The sequence below is a fragment of the Aulonocara sp. 'chitande type north' Nkhata Bay genome, linkage group LG7 (genome assembly GCF_057382095.1).
Source record: "Aulonocara sp. 'chitande type north' Nkhata Bay isolate Kocher_YH1m ecotype deep benthic linkage group LG7, A_spYH_male_GT1.1, whole genome shotgun sequence".
Classification (NCBI taxonomy): Eukaryota; Metazoa; Chordata; class Actinopteri; order Cichliformes; family Cichlidae; genus Aulonocara; species Aulonocara sp. 'chitande type north' Nkhata Bay.
Window position 1 is genome coordinate 61,273,160 of NC_141350.1, and position 19,933 is coordinate 61,293,092.

Consider the following 19,933-nt stretch of genomic DNA (forward strand, 5'->3'; position numbering starts at 1 on the left):
TAAGCTTTCAGAGCTCTAACGTGCAGCTATCACATTTGATATAAACAGCAGCACCAAGATTTCCCTCAGCGTTGAAATAATTAACTGGAATTAAAATGTCTAATTTTTTGCTCGTTATGCTAAATCCCAAGATTAATGAATTTCTGCAGCATTAAGCTCTTGTGCTATTTGTTCTTGTACTGTTACATTTTTAAGTGTATAACATTCTTTATAGATTTTTATCTCCATTTAATCATTATTTGATAATGTGTCTGAGCGGACTGGACTGCACTCTTGGGGATCATTTAAGTGTGTAAGAGTCATATTATGTGTGAAACTCGCCTTTTTATGTGAGTGTGCACGATCTGATGTCTTTTTTTCCCAAAAATGAGCAAAATTTCTCTTTTCACGCTCCCAGAGTGTAGATATTTACATCAAATATTTGTTGAAAAGACAAAAATGTTTATTGGAGTCTTAAGAAACACAGGGTGAACCATTTGGTGGCTCCAGTCAATTTAATAAACACTGCTTCAACTGTGATAGTGCTTTATGTTGATTTGTTTGTGTTTGCCCGCTCATATTGTCTTTTCTTGTCTTTCATCAGGCCTGAATTAGTAGTGAAGAAGCTTCGTTATTATGCTCGCTACATAGTCGTCTGTTTACTTTTAAACAAGATGGACCTTGTCAAAGTTTTGGTGAAGGTATGGAAGCCATATTGTTAGTACTTTATATTACAGCTTGGTATGCAGGGTTTCAGTCATTAGGTAACAGTTTTAATAATGAGGTACATTCACATGACTATAATTACAAAGTGATAACTTTGTATTAATGTGTATATCGACTACTAATACTAGAACGAAAGGCATGTTATAGAGTTAAAAAAAGGGGCCAAAAACAGCTAAATAAAGGAAGAAACAGTCAAAGTGTACCTATAAGGGAAAACCATTTTGTAATAGTCGAAACTATAATTTGCCAAGTGTAGTACCTGTCTACAGTCCACTCAATACCTTCAAAGTTGAAGATGCTGTATTATAATGCTTAAAAAAAATCCCCCTTAATATTAAGCTGAATTGGGTGAGGAGGAAAAGGTAAGTGTCTTGGTTTTGGACTAATAGCTTAGTAGTTAGTAATGAGGCCACTCGCATCAAGAGGGTTGTGCATGGTCTTCAAAATGTTTAGGTAGGTTGTGCAAGTCGGAGTAGTATCTACATGAATACCATAAGCCAAGTTTTCTTATGTTAAGCCTTATCTTTCTCAATTAAACAAGTCAAAACACAGCAATCAATGTAAATTCATTCACCTGTCAGTGGTTTTATTGTTTTTGCTGAGAAGTGTATTTTCTTAATTTGTAATAGAAAGTATGTTATCATTATTGGGTATGTTGCTCGTGTTGTCAAAGATCAACACTTTGTACATGTTGAGGTACCATTAACAGGTTTTGCAAATCTCTCTTTTAGGTTCTCTCTTTTTTTTTTAACGTTAGAATATTTTCTAGATCTAAGGAGCTGCAGATATTGTATTGAACTGTGCTAATATTTTGGGTTTTTTCTCCCTGTAAATGTGAATGAGGTAGTCTACTTCATGAATTTTGTTCACGATTTACTTTTATGATTGTGTAAAAATTCAAAACTGTTCGTTTTTTTTCATGACACCTCTTATTGCTCTTCCTGCCTATCTGCCATCTGCAGGAGTTATCTGAGGAAATTGAAGACTACACACAGCGTTTCAACACAGAGGACCAGTTGGAGTGGAACCTGGTTCTGCAGGAAGTGGCAGCTTTTATAGAGGTAAATAACCATCCAAGCCTAATACTGTTTGATGTTATTTCATTATGTTAGTAATTTATTCATTATATTATAATTGTCATGTTTGTGCACATACAGGTAAACAGAGAAGTCTCTGTTCTTCCTCTTGCCTGCTGGGTGATATACTGGATCCGCACTATTTCTTCAACTGCTCTTCTTCAATTGTTTGTCTGTAACAGGCAGATCCTGTGGTAGTTCTGAACGACAACAATTCTGTCGTCACCATCAGCAATCGGCTGCAGGAGGGAAGTGTGCCTCCACTGGAACAAGGCATGGTGGTTGGGCAGCTCATCCTTGCTGACGCACTAATCATCGGCAACAGTAACAACCAGGTTCTAACCCACTAAATCTGATTCATGGTTTCTCAAACTTAACACACATCAGCATGAGCAGCATGGTGGTGCAATGATCGGCACTGTTGCCTCACAGCAAGAAGGCTTGAAACCTGGCTGGGGTCTTTCGATGTAGAAGTTGCATGTTCCTCAATGTACCTTTGTGGTTTCCTTTGGATACTGCATGCATGTTCTAGTTAAATGTTATTTGTAATCTAAAGTGCCTTAACTGGGTACTAAGACTAGAAAAGCAATATATTTCTATTTCCACAATTGCTGCAACTCTTTTCAGAGAAAACTTGAGACATTGACTCTCAAGTAATATGGATGGATGGATTATTTTATTATTTCATATACGTCCTCTCTCTGGGCCTCTGATCTGATCTTTTTCTGCTTTCTGTGCAGTTTACACTAACATTCAGTTTCTGAAGTGCTGATAGTATTTGCACTGCTCACTCCTGGCTGTTATGACCCAAAAAACTAAAATATTTGTCAAACTTTGTAGGAGAAGATTACAATATAACCAGTAGTTGTTTTTGTTTCATTTTCATTATAACTGCAGCACTGATTTATCTTTGAGGGCTCTCATTTTTCTGTGTATGGCAAACAATTGTGTTTGTGTGTGACTTTGAATAATTTTTCAAACCACAATGAAGGCTGAAACAGTAACTTGATATATTAATATTGTTTTGTCATTTATTTTAGGTGAAGTTCAGTGAGTTAACCATAGATATGTTCCGCATGCTTCAAGCTTTGGAGAGGGAACCAGTAAACCTGGCCACACAGACCTCCAAGCAAGGAACGATGGTGAGTGTCAGGCACATCGTGTAGTGGTAATAATGGGCAAGCCCCCCTCCTTCCTGCTTTACCACTTGTCCATGTTGGCCCAAACAGTATGGAAGCCTTCCACAGATGCATTGTCATCTGGAATATCCTGGTTAATCCATGACTCAGTGAAGCACATCAGGCTTCTCTGACTCCAGGCAAGTGCTGTTGGCTCATGCAGCTTGTTTGCTAGCGACCTAACATTCCCCATTATACTACATGGGAGACTCAGCTTAAAGCTCTTCATTGCTTGAAGCCTCCACTTTATTACGGTCTCCCTCCCGCTCTATCTGTCCCCCACCTCTGCATCCATTTCAGCCACAGAGCGTGTGGTGTGTAACTGCCATGCCGCAATCCCATTCCTCAATGAAAGTAATAGTTCTGCGGCAACAAGGAGAAGAAAAACTTTCTCAACCCACATGTTTGAGAGAAAACTATTGAAAACAAACTAACATGCTACAATAATAAGTAAAAGACAAAGACAGTAAGGAAAAAGTTTAAAGTATGGATTAAAAATACAGGAGCAACTGAAACAGGCTGCATGCTGGTTGACGCATGTCCATCGCGTGAGTCTCTGATAGGATTTATCCACAGCACAAACTGTTCCTCTGTATAAACTGTATAGATTTGCACAAGAACACATTTACTGTCCAATCCCAATCTGCTTGTCTGTTAATGAAGATACTATTACTGTACCACATGTATAAATGCACAAATGGCTTATACATTTATAATGTATAGGGATCATAAAACCACATAATACACCTGTACACACAGCAGTGTGCCTCAGCCCCGGGCCTAGAAGCCTTTTGATTTCACTTGCATTTACATAAGGTTTTAACAATCTTTTCTTTACACATGCAATGTTTTGTGTGATGTTTCTCCACAGGAACCCAACGAAAAGCCAGCGAAGAGAGAAAACCCTCACAAGTATTTGCTGTATAAGCCAACCTTCAGCCAGCTTTTTACTTTCTTGTCTGCCTCTTTTAAGGTCAGTATGATCGCAGGTTTCCTCAATAAATATTCAATAAGTTGAGATTTTTATCTCCAAGATGTATTATATATTTACATTATTTGCATTGTTAATGTTTATATCCTCACTTCTTTCCACTGCTATCTGGGCATTGTTTTCAAGTTAAGCTCATAAAGGGAACATATATATATCCACTCAAGTCAGTAAATCAGGTAAATCGGTGGGATTGGATTGGGCATGATTGATGTCAGAGCCCAAACAAATCCATGGAGTGTGAGGAATCATTTGTAGACCTCTGAGTTAGGATGGTATCGAGGTACAGATCTGAGAAAGTGTGCAGAAAAATATCTGCAGCATTGAACGTCCCAATGAGCAAAGTGGCCTCTATCACTCACAAATAGAAAAAGTTTGGAACCACCTGAACTCTTCCTAATTGTGGCTTCCTGGCATTCGGGGTAGAAGAACCTTAGTTGAGGAGGTGACCAAGAACCCTATGCTCACTCTGACAGAGCTCCAACATTGCTCTGTGGAGAGAGAATAACCTTGCAGAAGCACAATCATTTCTGCAGCACTCAACTATTAAGGCCTGTGTGGTAACGTGGCTGGATGGAAGCCTTTCCTCAGAAAAGGCACATGACAACCCACCTGGAGTCCTTCAAGTGCCTTTTAGGCCATGAGATACAATATTTTCTGTTCTGATGAAGCAAAGATTGAACTCTTTGGCCTGAGTATCATGTCTGGAGGAAACCAGGTACTGTTCAGCACTTGGTCATTACCATACCTGTAGAGAATCATGGTTGTGGCAGCATCATGGTACGGGGATGTTTTTGGCACCAGCAACTGGGAGACTAGTCTGACTTGAAGGCAAGATGATTGTAGCAATGTACATAGATATCTTGGATGGTAATGTGCTCTAGAGCACTCTGGACCCTGGTCTGGGGTGAAGGCTCATCTTCCAACAGGACAGCGACCCTACGCACACAGTCACGATAACAAAGGAGTCACGACCCAGCCAGAGCCTAGACCTGAACCCGATTGAACGTCTCTGAAAAGATCTGAAAATGTCTTTGCCCCAACCCTTCCTGTCCAACCTGAGCTCGAAAGGTTCTACAAAGAAGAATGGGAGAAACTGTCTAAAAAATGGGTGTGCCAAGCTTGTATTATCATACTCAGACAGACGTGGTTGTGAATTGGCGCTATATAATTTCAACTGAATTGAATGGAGTTTTTCGGTTATCATGCGCTGTAAATTATTTAAGATTAGTAGTTATAGTAAAATGAAATACTTGAATTTGTGACTTAATTTTTTTATCTTACCACTTTTATTTCCAGGAGCTACCTGCTAACAGTGTTCTGCTCATCTACCTGTCAGCTACTGGAGTCTTCCCTACTGGGCATTCAGATTATGAGGGTATGTTTTTCTTTTTTTGTTTTGTTTTTTTTGTCTGTAATTTCATGGAATTTCTGAATACGATAATAGACCGATTCGGAGTGGAGATCAGTAATGTCATTACAGCTGTTAGCACATGTTTGTGGTAGGAAGTAAAAGTGAAAATACGTGAAAGAAATCTGATGAAATGTCTTGAAAAAGTCAAAAATGTCTGGTTCGTGAGACAGGCTTCCAGGTTTTATCTGATGTAAAGTTTTTAAAAAACATTCAAGCAAAGTCATGGATGTAACTAATAACAATAAATTAGAGACAACAGCAAATGCAACACTGCCATTTCAAGAGTTTTTTGTTATAGTAGGCATGTTTGCAGCACTCGTGTCCTGCCTTCCATTTTCTTCTGCTTATCGGGGGCTGGGTCGCAGGGGCAGCAGTGTGAGCAGAGAAGCCCAGATTCTTTTCTCCCCAGCCACCACCTGCAATTTATTCGGGGTTTCCTAGACCCGCCGAGATGTATAATCTCTCCAGTGTGTCCTACTGGTTCTACCCCAGGGCATTCTCCGAGTAGGACATACGCAGAACACTTTAACCATAAGGCATCCAGGAGGCGTCCTTGTCAGATAGCCGAGCCACTTCAACTGGCTCTTTTCGGGGAGTAGCAGCTCTAATCTGAGTCTCTCTCAGATGGCTGAACTCCTCGTCTATGGAGACTCCAGCCACCTTTTGGAGAAAGCTAATTTCCCCTGATTCTACTCCCAATCTCGTTCTTTTGCTTGTGTCCATGGTTCAGCTTTGGCTTCATTAACTGGTAAATCCGCAGCTTCTCTTTCATGTCCACCTCTCTCTTCATCATGTACCGGTATAATGTCTGCATCACTGCAGCTGCGGCTCCAATCTGTCTGTCGATCTCCTGCTCCCCTCTTTCCTCAATTGTGAACACATCGTGCACAAAAAGCATAGCTGAAATTCTGAGGTCACCAAGCTGGAAGCCTTTCACCACTTGGCCACACCTCAATATTCTGCCCATAAAAAGTCTGAACAGAATCGTGACAAAGGGCAGCCCTGAGAGAGTCCAGCACCCAATAGAAACAAGTCAAACTTATTGCCGGCAATACAGACCAAGGGACTGGATTCCTCATAACAATGGGCTGAACACCCTGACTCACACAGCACCCCCTATAGGGTACCATAGGGTTATAGTCAAATGTCTTCTCCAAGTCCAAAAAACACATGGAGACTGGCTGTGCAAACTCCCACAGACACTCGAATATCCTCGAGAGGATAACGTCCTGGTTCAGTGTTCCCAGACACAGAACAAAACTCGCATTGTTCCTCCTGAATCTTGGGTTCAATTAACGGACAAACTCTCCTTTCCTTTGGCATAGACCTTCCCAGGAAGGCTGAGGAGTACGATGCCCCTATAGTTCCCTCCTGAGTCGCCTCACGGTTTGTCCATCCAAAAATCTTTTTCCATGGCTTCACCGCTCCCACACCACAGTTTGTTCTGCTTGGCCTGCTGACATCAACTGCCTCCAATGTGTTACAGGCTAATCAAGCCCAACAGGACTCCTTTTTCAGCTTGATGGCTCCCTTCATGGATTACCACCACACCAGGCACCAATCACTTTGCCGCCACATCAAAGGGGATCTAGAATATGGATGGGAATTGATAAGAATTTAGCTGATTCCGTTTTCAACTTCATTTAACTATTCGGTTCCTTATCAATTCTCATTGAGTCCCCATTGGCTCAGTTTTGAGAGTCACCTCCATTGCTCAGCAGTATATCAAAGACATATAGGTATTTCCCCTCTGTTATGATCGGGGTTGGGAGTCATTATTTAAAGTTTATTACAATTAAAAGTAAAATTGTGCATTACTTAATTACTCCCAGGAGAAAGTAATTTGTTACACTACTCGTTACATTACTTTTGCATTTCACTTTAAAATGACCTGAAATGCATTGTCTTATAATTACCATTTAACAATATACAACTGAAATCAGCTGTTTACAGCAAGTGCAAATGAAACCGTTAAGCAGGATCAATAGGCAAGCACACTAACAATTAAAAGAAATTGAACTACTGGGAACCGGTTCTCAAGTCTCATCCCTAATGCAGAACAAGGTCCGTTCAGACTCAGTATACTTAGCCTCTCTTGGAATGCTGTTGAATTTGTACCTCAGGTGGTTGAAGATGTTGTGGACAGTGGCTTCTACCAAGCATTACCAATGCATATTTATGACCGATACAGTCTTTTCAAGTTACACCAAAGAAGCGTCTAACCCTTTCCCACAGGACCATATGATTTTGGAGGAGTTCTCACGAATACAAATCGAGATGTGGTGAATGGAGAGACGGTGCAGAAGAGGAATCAGGCCCAGAAGGAAATGCATTGGTGAGAATTTCCTAGCAATACTTCTAACTTTGCTTTGTTTATTCAGTTGACAGCATCTAAACCAAAATCAGAGGAAGTGATTTTACCTATTACTTTTACTAATAAGTAAATGACTTTCAGGCTTTCGTGCTGAAAGCCTGACTCTAAATATGTTTACATAAGTCATAATGTGTGACAGAGCTTACTAAGAATCTATCTATGTTACTTGAAAAGTGCAGAACCTCACTGAGGGTTTGCTGAGTTACATTTGCTTGGCATATTGCAGCCTTCATCCAGGAGACTTATTCCCTTTCACCCGGAAGCCTCTTTTTGTCATTGTGGATTCTTCAAACAGCACGGCCTACAAGGTATGTAGGTGAAGACCTTCCATTTCAGAGACGTTTAAATGGTGAGGAATTGTTGATGGGCAAATGGAGGGAAAAATGTGATGAGGGAATCTTTTCTCACCTCACAACACAACTTAAGCCCAATCAGCATAAAAAGAAATTCGCTCACTACGCATCACCTTGTAGTTGGCAGCTGAACACTAGTGGACATATGGTTGCATGGGAGATCCTCTAATTCAGGGGATGTGCAAGTTATGATGACAGGGCCAACTTGAAACCTGTAACTGAAAATGTTTGTTAGGTCTTTCTCATGCCTCCTTCATAAATTGCATGAACAAACACCCTATCTTATGTCAATTAATAGTTTTCTTCACTCCATTAGTAACAAGTACTCGCCTCAAAGTTGAGAATAGTTTTATCTGTGTGGATACCGCCACATTGCATCACTACTAGTGTGTTCAAACAAAATGCAACGTGAAGTTTACATCCACAGTCTTTTGGAAAGAGGTGAATTGACAAAAGCTTGTGTTGTCCAATATGAAAAGATCAGTAATTCTCCGGTTCTTTGGCAAAAAAGTTGCTTTGTGGTGCAATATAAAGACACCTCAGCTGGAATTCTCTCATAGACTGCGTATTCTCCTAATGCAAGAATCTAAAATGTAGGGCAACCTTATTGATGCAGGTTGAGGCCATATGTAGCTGTAGGATTAAACTTGACTTTTATGTAGAGATGGGGGGGAAAGTGAGAGCAGTTGGACCAAGACGGCAAGAGAAAATAATCAACCTTTATAAATTGTATTCCTTTTGTAGAATGTTAGGGGCGAATATTCATGAGTTTCCAGGGATGTGCACATATTGTGTCCTAGCAGACTAATCAACACTGTTGTCACTAGTCAGTACCAGAGTTACTAGTGGTTTAATCTAATTGTTACATTTTAATTGGTGCTCCAAAAGGTCGATGGCCTCTCTCTTAGCGATAGGGTGACGGCTAAAGCTGTCGCCTCCTTGACAAGGTGTTCAGACGGGCACGTCCTACTAGGAGGAGGCCCCAGTGTATACCTGGGACACACTTGGAGAGATGGCTCAATGTTTCCCAGGATAAGTTGGAGGAGGTAGCGGATCGTGGAGGCAGGACTTCTCTGCTCCTCCCTCCACGAGCCGACTTCAGATAAGCGGGAAAAAAAATGGCTGCATAACTTGTTGTTTTGTTATTTTAGATTTGAACTGTTATTGAAGTGGTTGTCATGGTGCGTGCATCATTCATAAAGCATGGCTCAATGTGCCACACTTTAATCACATTTGAATAGTTTTTTAGTTATTCATTTGTTACATTTTAGTAATGAACATCTTGTCTCATCTTACGTAGATTTACATACATAAATTTAAATTAATATTTCAGCGTTTCTTAGTTTTAGACGAGGGGGGTCGAGGTAAGAGTAGGGAATTAAAATGTAGGGGATATTACTGTTAAAGGGGAGAGAGGGATGCTGAGAATGAAGGTGTATGAGAGAATCTGCTCATGGGTTTCCTGACCAAATGTGAAGCTAATTTTTTGCCAAAGTCGAAATATTTATGAATTGAGCAGATGCTCACCTCTGTTCACATCACACAGCACAAGTTTGTGTCAGACGTTCAGCTTTTGTATGGATGTCCCTCAATCTATCTTCAAGATAAAAATGTCACTAGTGTCCACAGCAGATATATCAAACGTGCCACTGTTGTTTGTAAGTATATTTCCATAATTAAAATGCTTGTTTCTGTCTGTTTTATTAGAATTTTACAAATCTATTTGGCCAGCCCCTGGTGTGCCTACTATCACCTACGGTATATCCCAAGAGTGTACAAGGTGGGTGTCACTGCAGAACCACACTCCTTTAACCAGAAGACCTAAACGAACTCCATCTTCGTCTGTTTGCCTAACTTCCTCTCTGTGGCTCCGCTGTCTGAGTGTTTTGGTTGAAAGAGAAAGAGGCTTTTAGTCTAATGTTAGTTAGACAAAAGTAAATTCTGGACTGTTTGTAGCAGCTGATTAATCCACATTTAACATGGGTGTCATTGGTATCTACCAGTATTTTTATGTTTGGTAAAGATGCTGCTTTCAGTGGAAGCTTTTCAGGCATCGAATTTCCTTTCAGTTTACAATGTCTCTGCTTCACCTGTTTAGATCAGTCTCAGCGTGGGAGTCTCTTCACTCTGTTCCTCTACAGTCCGCTCTTGGCTTTCTCCTCCGTGTGTGGCTTAAACAGTGTGCAACGAGGTCTTTGGGAAAGAGCTCAAGAATTCCTTCGCAAAGTGTACCGTGACATTGGGCAGATGCTAACACGATCGCGGACCATAGGTATGTTATGGAGATTAGCATGGACTATGAAAGGGTTACTGTGACGACCCATGTGTACTGTATTTGTGACCATCAGGTGAGCTTTGTAGGTCCCTCCATGAAAATAAACTTCTCTCTTTCTTGAGAAGTTTAAATCTATGGTGGATTTAAGGCTGCACTGAAATAAATTGTGATGCATTCGTCTTCTGTTGATCGACTTATTTACACATTGTTTAATGCAGATCAAGCCTTTTTGCAGTTCTTTGGTGACGAGTTCCTGCGGCTGCTGTTGATCCGCTTTGTGTTCTGCTCCGCTGCACTGAGACTGCATAAACTCTTTCGGGTAAGTCTGCTTTCCTCAAGGAGCCACATTGTTTAAGTTTATATGCCAAAAATGCACCATGCATTTCCACAAACCAGTGTTTCTTAAGCACTTGCAGTAAGTCGTATTTATGCATCATCAGGAGGTCATGTCATGTCAGCAAATACTCAGTAAATGAACCCACTAAAGTCCCCAGATTATTACAGGTTGACAGTTATTGATTATTTTAATAATCAATATTTTAATATTAATTATTCCATCGAGTAACTCAATAAAAAACACTTATGTTATTATGGGGGCAATAATAAATAATATTAATAAATGAGAATAACAGATGACTTTCAAAATAAACTGCTATTTTTTTTAAATTTTATAATAGTTTACCTGCATACAATAATTTTTTAACCTTCTCATTGTGTTTAAATGCTATTTAAATCATGTATTTTTTAAATTTCTCGTAAATGAAGGAAGCTCTTCTTAACGCTTAAACCTTTGATTCTCACTTTAGAGTGAGAACCCTTCAGTGACCACCAAAGTATTTTTGTCAGGTAGCTAAAACACAATTTGGATGTTTGTGTGCTTGCAGGAATCTCAGAGTTTCCCGGAATCCTATCCAGAGCTCCCCAAACAGGACACAGTGGAGAGCAGCCTTCTACAGAAGCATATTTTGGAGCTGGCGACCATGCTGGACGTGCAGAGCTTATTTTGGGATGATTCACTGGAAGCCTACTAACATCTTCACACAGGGCAGTATGGCGTATATGTAAATACAGACTCCACTGCCAAAGCCCTCATGGTCATTTTGTTTTTTAACAGGTAATGAAAAAAAAAAAAACCCAACATGCAAGTTCATGTCCTCCATGTAAGTGTTAATGTCATGCAACAGAAAGATGTTCACATAGTTTCTTCTCATAAATTCCCCATTTTGACTCTCATTGGCTTGCCTGGTAAATATGAGCAACATAAGAGTAAAACAAATGAGATGCTCCACATTACTGTTCAACTTACTAGTTCTTGTTTATCAGCTTCTAACTTTTTTCATGACAGCAGACTATCATCAAGATGATAACAGCCTTGGTAGTTTGTTGTAAAAAGATTTTTCATCATTTATTAACGTAAAGGAACAAAGTAAGGAAACATTCTTGGCAGCTTTCATGTGGTTTTTGATCCACCTGTAAAAAAGACAAGCATGGTAGAGCTAAAAATGCATCAGGAAATGTAATAGTTATTATATGAGCACATTATTCACCAAAAATATTATTAGTGCTGGAGTTTTGTGTTTGCCAAACAGCGCTTGGTGTATCAACTTGCAGCACGCTAAAGGTGCATGAGGTTTTGTTTCGCCACATGTTGTGAGTTAGTCGCTTTCATATCATTAACAAACTAATTCGGAGACTTTTTTTTTCAGCCTTGTGTGACGTGATAGTGCTTCATTTCCCATTTCACTGTGCTGTACTTGCATGCTAAAAAAGGCAAAGACGTGTGTCAGTTAGTGTGCTCCAAAGAGGATGCTCCACCACACAAAAGAAATTGTAGATGTTCAGATGACTTGGAATGAGAAAGTAAAGGGAAGTAGTGCATGTGTTGCATGGGCCTGTACAGTTTAGTTAGTCAATTGGTGAAGACAATCTAGTGAGAGGTGGGAGAGGTGGTGACCTGTCAGAGGTTCAAATTGTTGTGCTTTCTGATAACACAGATCGTTACTTTTATTACTGAAATGGCTAGGCACCTGTTATCTTCATGACGACAGCATTAACGTGTGGCCTGCCACCTAATCAGAACATTCTTAGCTGCTTTCTTATAAAGCACAAGAAATACCAGTCGTGCTCCTCTCGCTATGTCCTTAAGTCATTGTTGTCACCATACTGGCTGGTGGCTTTCACTCCTTTAAGCTCAAAGATGGTTCCAGGCAACTTTGCACCGCAGGAATTCAGGGCTGCCCCAAAAGTTGACTATGAATGCCAATTTATCAGGATCCTAAAAGCAAAACTTATGGCTTTCTGGATGAGCTTTGTTTCTACCCTTGCCTGTGGCCCCAAGCTGCAGGGAGTGACTTTAGAGATTATAGCCCAGAGCTTCCTTTGAACCAACTGTGGTGTCTCGTGGCGATAACCCGCATTCACACTGGAAGTGATTCCTACCAACATATCGATGAGAAACCACAGAAAGTGAACAGTATTTAGTGACTATGGGTTTAAAAACATGCTGGCGACGCAACTTCCAGGTGAGCGACTTAAATGACCACCAATGAGAATGAAGAATACTGTTGATTGACAAATGACCTGGTATTAAATACATTAGAGGCTCACCTAAGTGATCGGGCATCAGCTTCAATGCAATGTGCAACGAATGAGTCAGTCAGAAGAGCCTCAGAGTACGGCTTCTGCTCCTCCACATCGAAAGGAACCACGTTAAGTTGTTCCAGCATTTGACTAGATGCCTGCTAGGTGAGGTGCACGTCCTACAGGGAGAAAAAACCATGACAGTCCCAGGACCCGCTGGAGGGTCGAGCTTCCCTGCAATCTCTGCCAAAACTACAGCCTTCAAATCCTAGACCCATAGATGGATATTAGAATCCCTATTAGCTGTGTCTTAAAGGAAAGCTAATCTTAGTGGGGTCCAAACTACATTAATATCAAATCCATATGAGAACTTGCATAGCACAGTACTAAAACTTCATAAAAGCATACATAAATGTATAAAAAAGAGCAATTTGACATATCTGCGATCAGTTATATTAGTGTCTGTTGCAAATTTTGCACATTTGTTTGTGCTTTAAAAGCATTAGACTGCTACGTATAGACTTTGGCTTTTGTTGTTGAAATCTTAGAGTTTATCCAGTGAGTGAGTCCCCAGTAGGTTGTAAGGGCTGCTAATGCAGTAGGTTTGTTAGCGATCCTGGAAACTGTAGCAGTTCAGAATGAATACTAAAGAGAATGCTGCACTAGACCAGCCTGCGAGTTCCTGCAGTGGAAAACCGCCTCCCATTTGCCATTAAATGTTTAATTCTCAATTCACAATCTGTCTCTCACAGAGGCTTGGAGGAATTTTAGCTCAATTTTACCTCCAACTTATTGGTAGCTTTCTTTGTTTGATTATTTAATTGTCTTTTAGAGAAAACGTTTGATGTTTTTGGTCACACTGAAATGCATTCATTGTTGATTTGGTCTTTTTATGTGATTATTTGTGAATAGAAGTGTGTGTGTATATATATATATATATAGTATATAACATCACCAACCAGTTCCATTGAAACCTCTAACATCTAAGAGGTATTAGCTAAAAAGAAAAATTGTCTTTATATTCAAACTTTCAGTATTACATTGGCTAATATGCATGCCTCATATCTTTAATGTAGTGGGGCAGATGTAAAAGGTCCAAAGGTTTATCAGGAACTGCTGTCGATTTATTCCTGGCAGCAGCAGGGGAAAGTGACTGCACATGGCTGCTGAAATTTAACTGCACTTGTTGAAATGTTGGAATGATACAGCAATGCAAGAAGCAGCTGGTTGAAATGACATTTGACTTTTTAGTGTTGATTTTTTTGTTATTGCCACCATTGGAGTGTGCACACATGATGTATAATAGTGTTGCGCAGAGATGTGTTTGTTCAGTATTTTGCAAGACTATGTAATCCATAATGAAATATGAAGTTAAAGCGAGGAGGAGCAACATGGTAAAGAGGCCAGTTTGTTCTTTGACCATTTTTCTCTAGTTACATTCCAGCTTTCCGAGGATGTGAAGAGAGGCAGAGGACGAGTGTTTTCTCAGTGTTACATTTGTCTATGGAAGTCAGCTGTTTCTACATTTTCTTTTCTTTTTACCGTAATGTGTTTCCTGTATTGACAGTTATGACATTTAAAATATTGTAGGCTTGCACTTTATGAGATTTAATGTTCTTCTGATCTTGTTAGTTGTTCTTTAGTCCAGAAATTGAAAAATACTTTCATGTTGTTGTTCTTCATACCAGCCCTACACACTGGTGACCTTCTTTCTCTTGAAGAGTAAAAGTTACGTGGGTCACTGATTTTAAACTTTTCATCTTTTGTCATGTTTTTAATAGCAGTTGGCTGTATTAAGTAGGCAGCAATAACATGTCATTTACATGTGTGAAAAAGAATGAGAAAGATTTCTGTGGTGCTCAAACGTAATGCTGTTGGTGAGGATTGCAATACCAATGATGTTTTCTAACACTTTGTATCAATGGTACACAGTAAATCCTCAAACACTGCATACTGACAAATTTGTCAGGTACTATTCCAAAAGTCTTGTTTCTGTGTTGTTATAACTTCTTACTGTACATTCAGTTCTCAGAGCTCAAAAGATCTCTGAAAAGGTTCAACACTTTGGCCTGCTGACACAAAATTAGCATTTTTCTATTGGAAAATAACCCCAAACACAAACTGCTGCTGCCCCTTCATCGGAATTATAACGACGAAACCTGATAAATAAAAGAAACGAAGAACGTAACTTTGAGCTTCTGTTAACCGTTTGTGGAACTTCTGTTTCTGTTGTTCATGTTCAAAACATCACCACAAATGCAACATTTGTTATGTAGCAGCACTTGGATCATTGATGCAAACAGTGTGTATTATTTAAAGTTGCCTCTCACAGATGTTTCCTGAAACTTGTTTTTTTTTTTTTTTTGGGGGGGGGGGTTCATGTTGCAGTCAATTTTATACTACTCTACCCAGCAGCGTATGAAGCATGGTGCGATAACATGTTTATAACATTCTGTATGATGGAAATGGGTCGTGAGTCACATGATTTAATGGCTGTGTGAAGACTAGATTGTTAAAATGTTTTTTGGTGCAATATTCTCGAGGTAAATTCACTGCACAATTTTTATTTTTTTTATTTTTTTTAAACAATAGAACAAAAAACCCATCAGTAGTTCACGCAAAATAACAGCTATGTTAAATAAAATGTCAAGTTGTGTAAACAAGGTACTAAAATTGTATCACTAAAATAGCTTCTGTGAACAAAATATTAACAAGCTCATCTTGTATGATATGTATGAATTTGATTAAATAAGGTAGCTTGTGAGAATGAAATATTTACAGATTAGACAATTATGCAAACAACATGTTGCAAGTTGTGCAAACAAATTACTAAGAAGGTGGATTCTGTGAGACGGATGGAACTTTTACAGGCATAATATGAGCAAGATGACTCGTGTGGGAAACATCACTGCGCAAACGAGAGACTGTCACAGTACATGCTTTACATCCTTTGGTCGGTGTTTTTAGGAGGATTTAAATACTACTAGCAATGAACAAAAACAAATGACACATTATACACTGCAAGTCGAAATGTAAAAGCAGTGTGTGTTACAAGCTAAGTACCCCCTATGATTCAGAAACTCGTAGAATCACGTTTAACAACAATAACTCAAAGTAATCAGAAAGTCCCATCACAGCATTTTAGTCAGGTTGAGGTCTGGACTTTGACTTTTTTTCAGTTATTCTGTTATAGATTAGCTGCTGTGTTTAGGGTTAATGTCCTGTTGATGACCCAATTTCATCCAGGCTTTAACTGTCAGACAGATGGCTTCACATTTAAATCTTGAACATTTTGGTATACAGAGCAGTTCATGCTCCACTCAGTGACCGCAAGGTGCCCAAATCATCATCGCTCCACCACCGTGCTGACAGTTGGTCTGAGGTGTTTGTGCTGGTGTTGTGAAATGGAGCTCTTGGGTTTGTTGCAGTGTTTGAAAGATTGACACATGTCTTGAATGTTTTCCACTTGTGAATAATCCGTCAAACAGTGGACAACAGATTGTTTGGAAATGGCCATTTAACACTTGCCAGGTTGATGGGCAGCAACATTTTCTTATTAAAGATCGTTGTTGATGTCTTTCCTCTTTGGCGTTGTGTTAACACACCTGAATGCTCAGGAGCAGCAAACTACCTAAACCTGAGCTTATATGGAGGTGCTCACACTTGCTGATGATCAGATAATCAAGTGGATTTGATTAGCAGTGCCTGGCTGCTGCTTGCCATCTTAATTCCTTTTGAAGCAGTTAAAGTGTGCCTACTTTTTCACACGCTGCTTCTGCATTTGACACAAAATTTAATATGTTGTGTGTTATGTTGTTGTTCATTACTGCAATGAATTTATCAGAATGTGTAATCTGCAGGATTATACAGAGGATATCACTACTGTAAACTAAAATGGAAATCTAAACCCTGAAATCCAACTCTGTCCAAACCACAAAAGACTTTTTATTCCTCTTCTGCTGTCAAGTTGCTATTCCTGTCATAATTATCTGACATGTTGGGTGTTCAAGGACTACAAATGTTCAGCGTTTTGTGACATAAATTTGCCTTATTTTGAAAAGTTTCACTCTTTTATTTTCCAGAATTCACACGGTCATATATTTATATTTTTGTTGCAATCATGCCAATTCAGTCCATTTCAAAGTAATCAAAGTGAAAATGCACAGAAGATGCTGTGATTTTTGAAGGCCAGCTATGGGGGTGAAATCTGCCTAGGCAGTATTAGAATCCAACAGAGCACAAGAAATAAACTTGTTTTTGACATGGACGCACAAAGCCCCAACTCCACGTCAGCAACCTGCTAACGCACGTCACAAATAACTGCCAACTGATCAATTCTGATTTCTTCCCCAGATGTGCAGGGGTCCTTTCTACTGTTTTCTACTTGTAAAATTGTCCAAAAGATGGGAGCACCCGTCCTTTATACCCACATGTGTCACATGCTTGTGATTATCAGTGTCAAAATGTCAAATGTATTTTTAATATTTCTTTAAAAAAAAAAAAAAAAAGAACAGATGTTTATCTGTAAGCAGCATGTTTGTTTAGAGTAGGAGGTGCCAAAGACTGGTGTATTCTCATGTTCCCATCTTAACAATGATTAAAATCAGTTATTGTATCAGATGTTGCTTTTTTTCCCCTCTGTGATGGAGCCAATAATGAAAACAATATTTGGCTTCATTAAAGGAGTGTCCTGTGTCACAACAGAGATGATGTGTGTATGTTTCTTTATTGTTGTATGTTGTTTGTGTTTAAAGAGTTCTGTGATACAATCAGCTTTACCCGTTTGTAAAGCAAGCCTTTAGCTGTGTTGTAGTGTGGGGGAAAAAAGGCTAGTGTGCCTGAGTAGCACCTTAAATCTAAAAGCAGCCCATTAGCTGATACACTCAACAGATGTGTTTCAAGGTTCAAAGATTTCAAATATCTTTCAAAGATTTTCTTGGGGCACTGGCTGCTATTTATTCGTATGAATCATGCAAGCACAGAAAAAGGATCTAACTCAAGGAATAAGTCATCTCTACATATAACAAACAACGTAGAATCTAAACATATGTGGTAGACACTTTTTTTCATTTGTCTTATTCCTGTAGTTGAATATTTTTCCATCTACAAAGTTATGGAACATACAAGTCTTGGGCCATATCCTGATCACTTAACCCCCAGCCACTGAGAGAAGCTGCAGCTCTAGTTAAAATAAATAAATTATAACAATTTTTAAATAGAAGGATTTTGAGGTGAGTGAAATGTAAATATGTGGTCCTTTAAAGCTACTGCTGGGGTACTGCTCAACTACACTGAACTTAATTCCTCCCAAACAAACAACAGTTCAATTCAGTTTTATTTATACAGCGCCAAATCACAGTTGCCTGAAGGCGCTTTATATTGTAAAGTGCACCCTATAATAATACAAAGAAAACCCCCCCAACAATCATACGACCCCCTATGAGCAAGCACTCTGGCGACAGTGGGAACGAAAAACTCCCTTTTAATAGGAAGAAACCTCCGGCAGAACCAGGCTCAGGGAGGGGCCGTAATCTGGGACGCCAAACACAGGACAATATACGAAAGACACTACACATTATGGACCATATACAAAAACACAAAATCAAAGCAATTGTGATGAGTGTAGACGCTGAAAAAGCCTTTGACTCTGTCAATTGGAAGTTCCTCTACAGGGTACTATATAAATTTGGCTTTCATGATATGATTATTAAAACGATACAAGCATTATATGATAATCCTACAGCCAGGATCAAAATTAATGGATGCCTATCCAACAGTTTTACCCTAAAAAGGGGCACTAGACAGGGCTGTGCATGGTCACCGTTACTTTTTGCACTATACTTGGAACCACTAGCTCAATCCATCAGGCAAAATAAGGACATTAAGGGAATTTTTATCAAAGGGACACAATATAAACTGGCTTGCTACGCGGATGACATTTTGATTTACCTTGGACACCCAACATATTCTTTACCCAAGCTGATGCAGTCATTTGAACAATACGGCCAATTATCAGGCTATAAAATTAATATAGGTAAAACCCAGCTACTCTCATATAACTACAGCCCACCAGAAGAAATAAAATGTAGCTACTCTCTGGTATGGCAAACGGAGTGTTTTAAATATTTAGGCATAAATTTACCGAAAGACCTTACAAAACTATTCGAACAGAACTACCTACCCTTATACAAAAAAATAAAGGAAGATATAGTAAGATGGAATTTAATTCCTTTCTTTAGTTTTAATTCAAGAATTGATTCTATTAAAATGAATGTATTGCCAAGATTTTTGTATCTATTTCAAACCCTACCAATAGAGATTAACCAAAGTCAATTTAATGAGTGGGATAAAATGTTATCTAGATATATATGGCAAGGTAAAAGACCAAGGGTTCGCCTTAAAACACTACAGCTGGCTAAGCAAAAGGGAGGATGGGGCCTCCCTGACCTCAGATATTATTATTTTGCAGCGCAGATGAGAGCAATAATATGCTGGTGTAACCAATCATACACTGCCCAATGGAAAACCATTGAGGAACAAATGCTGTCTATACCTATTCAGGCAACTCTAGCTGACAATAACTTACAAACCTATATAAAAAATACTGATAACATGTGGGTGAAAAGGACCCTTAAAACATGGAGAACTATTATAAAGGAATATAAACTCGAGACCAATATTACAGTTCTTAAATGGTGTGCTTACGACTCAGAGTTCAAACCTAATGAACTGGATTCTAGATTCAAGGACTGGACAGGTAAGGGCATAACAGCCCTGTGCAGTATAATGAAGGATGGAAAATTGTTCAGCTTTGACATGCTTAGAAAAACATTTTCATTAGAAAAAGAAGACTTCTATCGATATCTGCAGTTAAGGCACTATGCCGACACGAAGATGAGAAACGTAACAATGATAAACACACGCTTGATGGAACTGTTTATAAAAAGCTATAACTCAGAAACTATTGATAGAATTGTATCATGTCTCTAT

At 39.2% G+C, this 19,933-nt stretch overlaps 1 protein-coding gene across 2 annotated transcripts in view; it reads left to right on the top strand.

The window, feature by feature from the left end:
* Positions 1-17,648, top strand: part of scai (suppressor of cancer cell invasion) — a 31,215-nt gene extending 13,567 nt beyond the window's left edge. For both annotated transcript variants that reach the window (XM_086301756.1, XM_086301757.1), the window contains 12 exons: positions 584-680; positions 1,668-1,766; positions 1,964-2,116; positions 2,822-2,923; positions 3,831-3,932; positions 5,247-5,325; positions 7,597-7,696; positions 7,962-8,043; positions 9,796-9,868; positions 10,187-10,360; positions 10,582-10,682; positions 11,248-17,648. In XM_086301756.1, coding sequence (XP_086157882.1) covers positions 584-680; positions 1,668-1,766; positions 1,964-2,116; positions 2,822-2,923; positions 3,831-3,932; positions 5,247-5,325; positions 7,597-7,696; positions 7,962-8,043; positions 9,796-9,868; positions 10,187-10,360; positions 10,582-10,682; positions 11,248-11,394 — 1,309 coding nt within the window. In that variant the 3' untranslated portion in view covers positions 11,395-17,648. The remainder of the gene's footprint in view (positions 1-583; positions 681-1,667; positions 1,767-1,963; positions 2,117-2,821; positions 2,924-3,830; positions 3,933-5,246; positions 5,326-7,596; positions 7,697-7,961; positions 8,044-9,795; positions 9,869-10,186; positions 10,361-10,581; positions 10,683-11,247) is intronic.
* Positions 17,649-19,933: the final 2,285 nt, after the last annotated feature.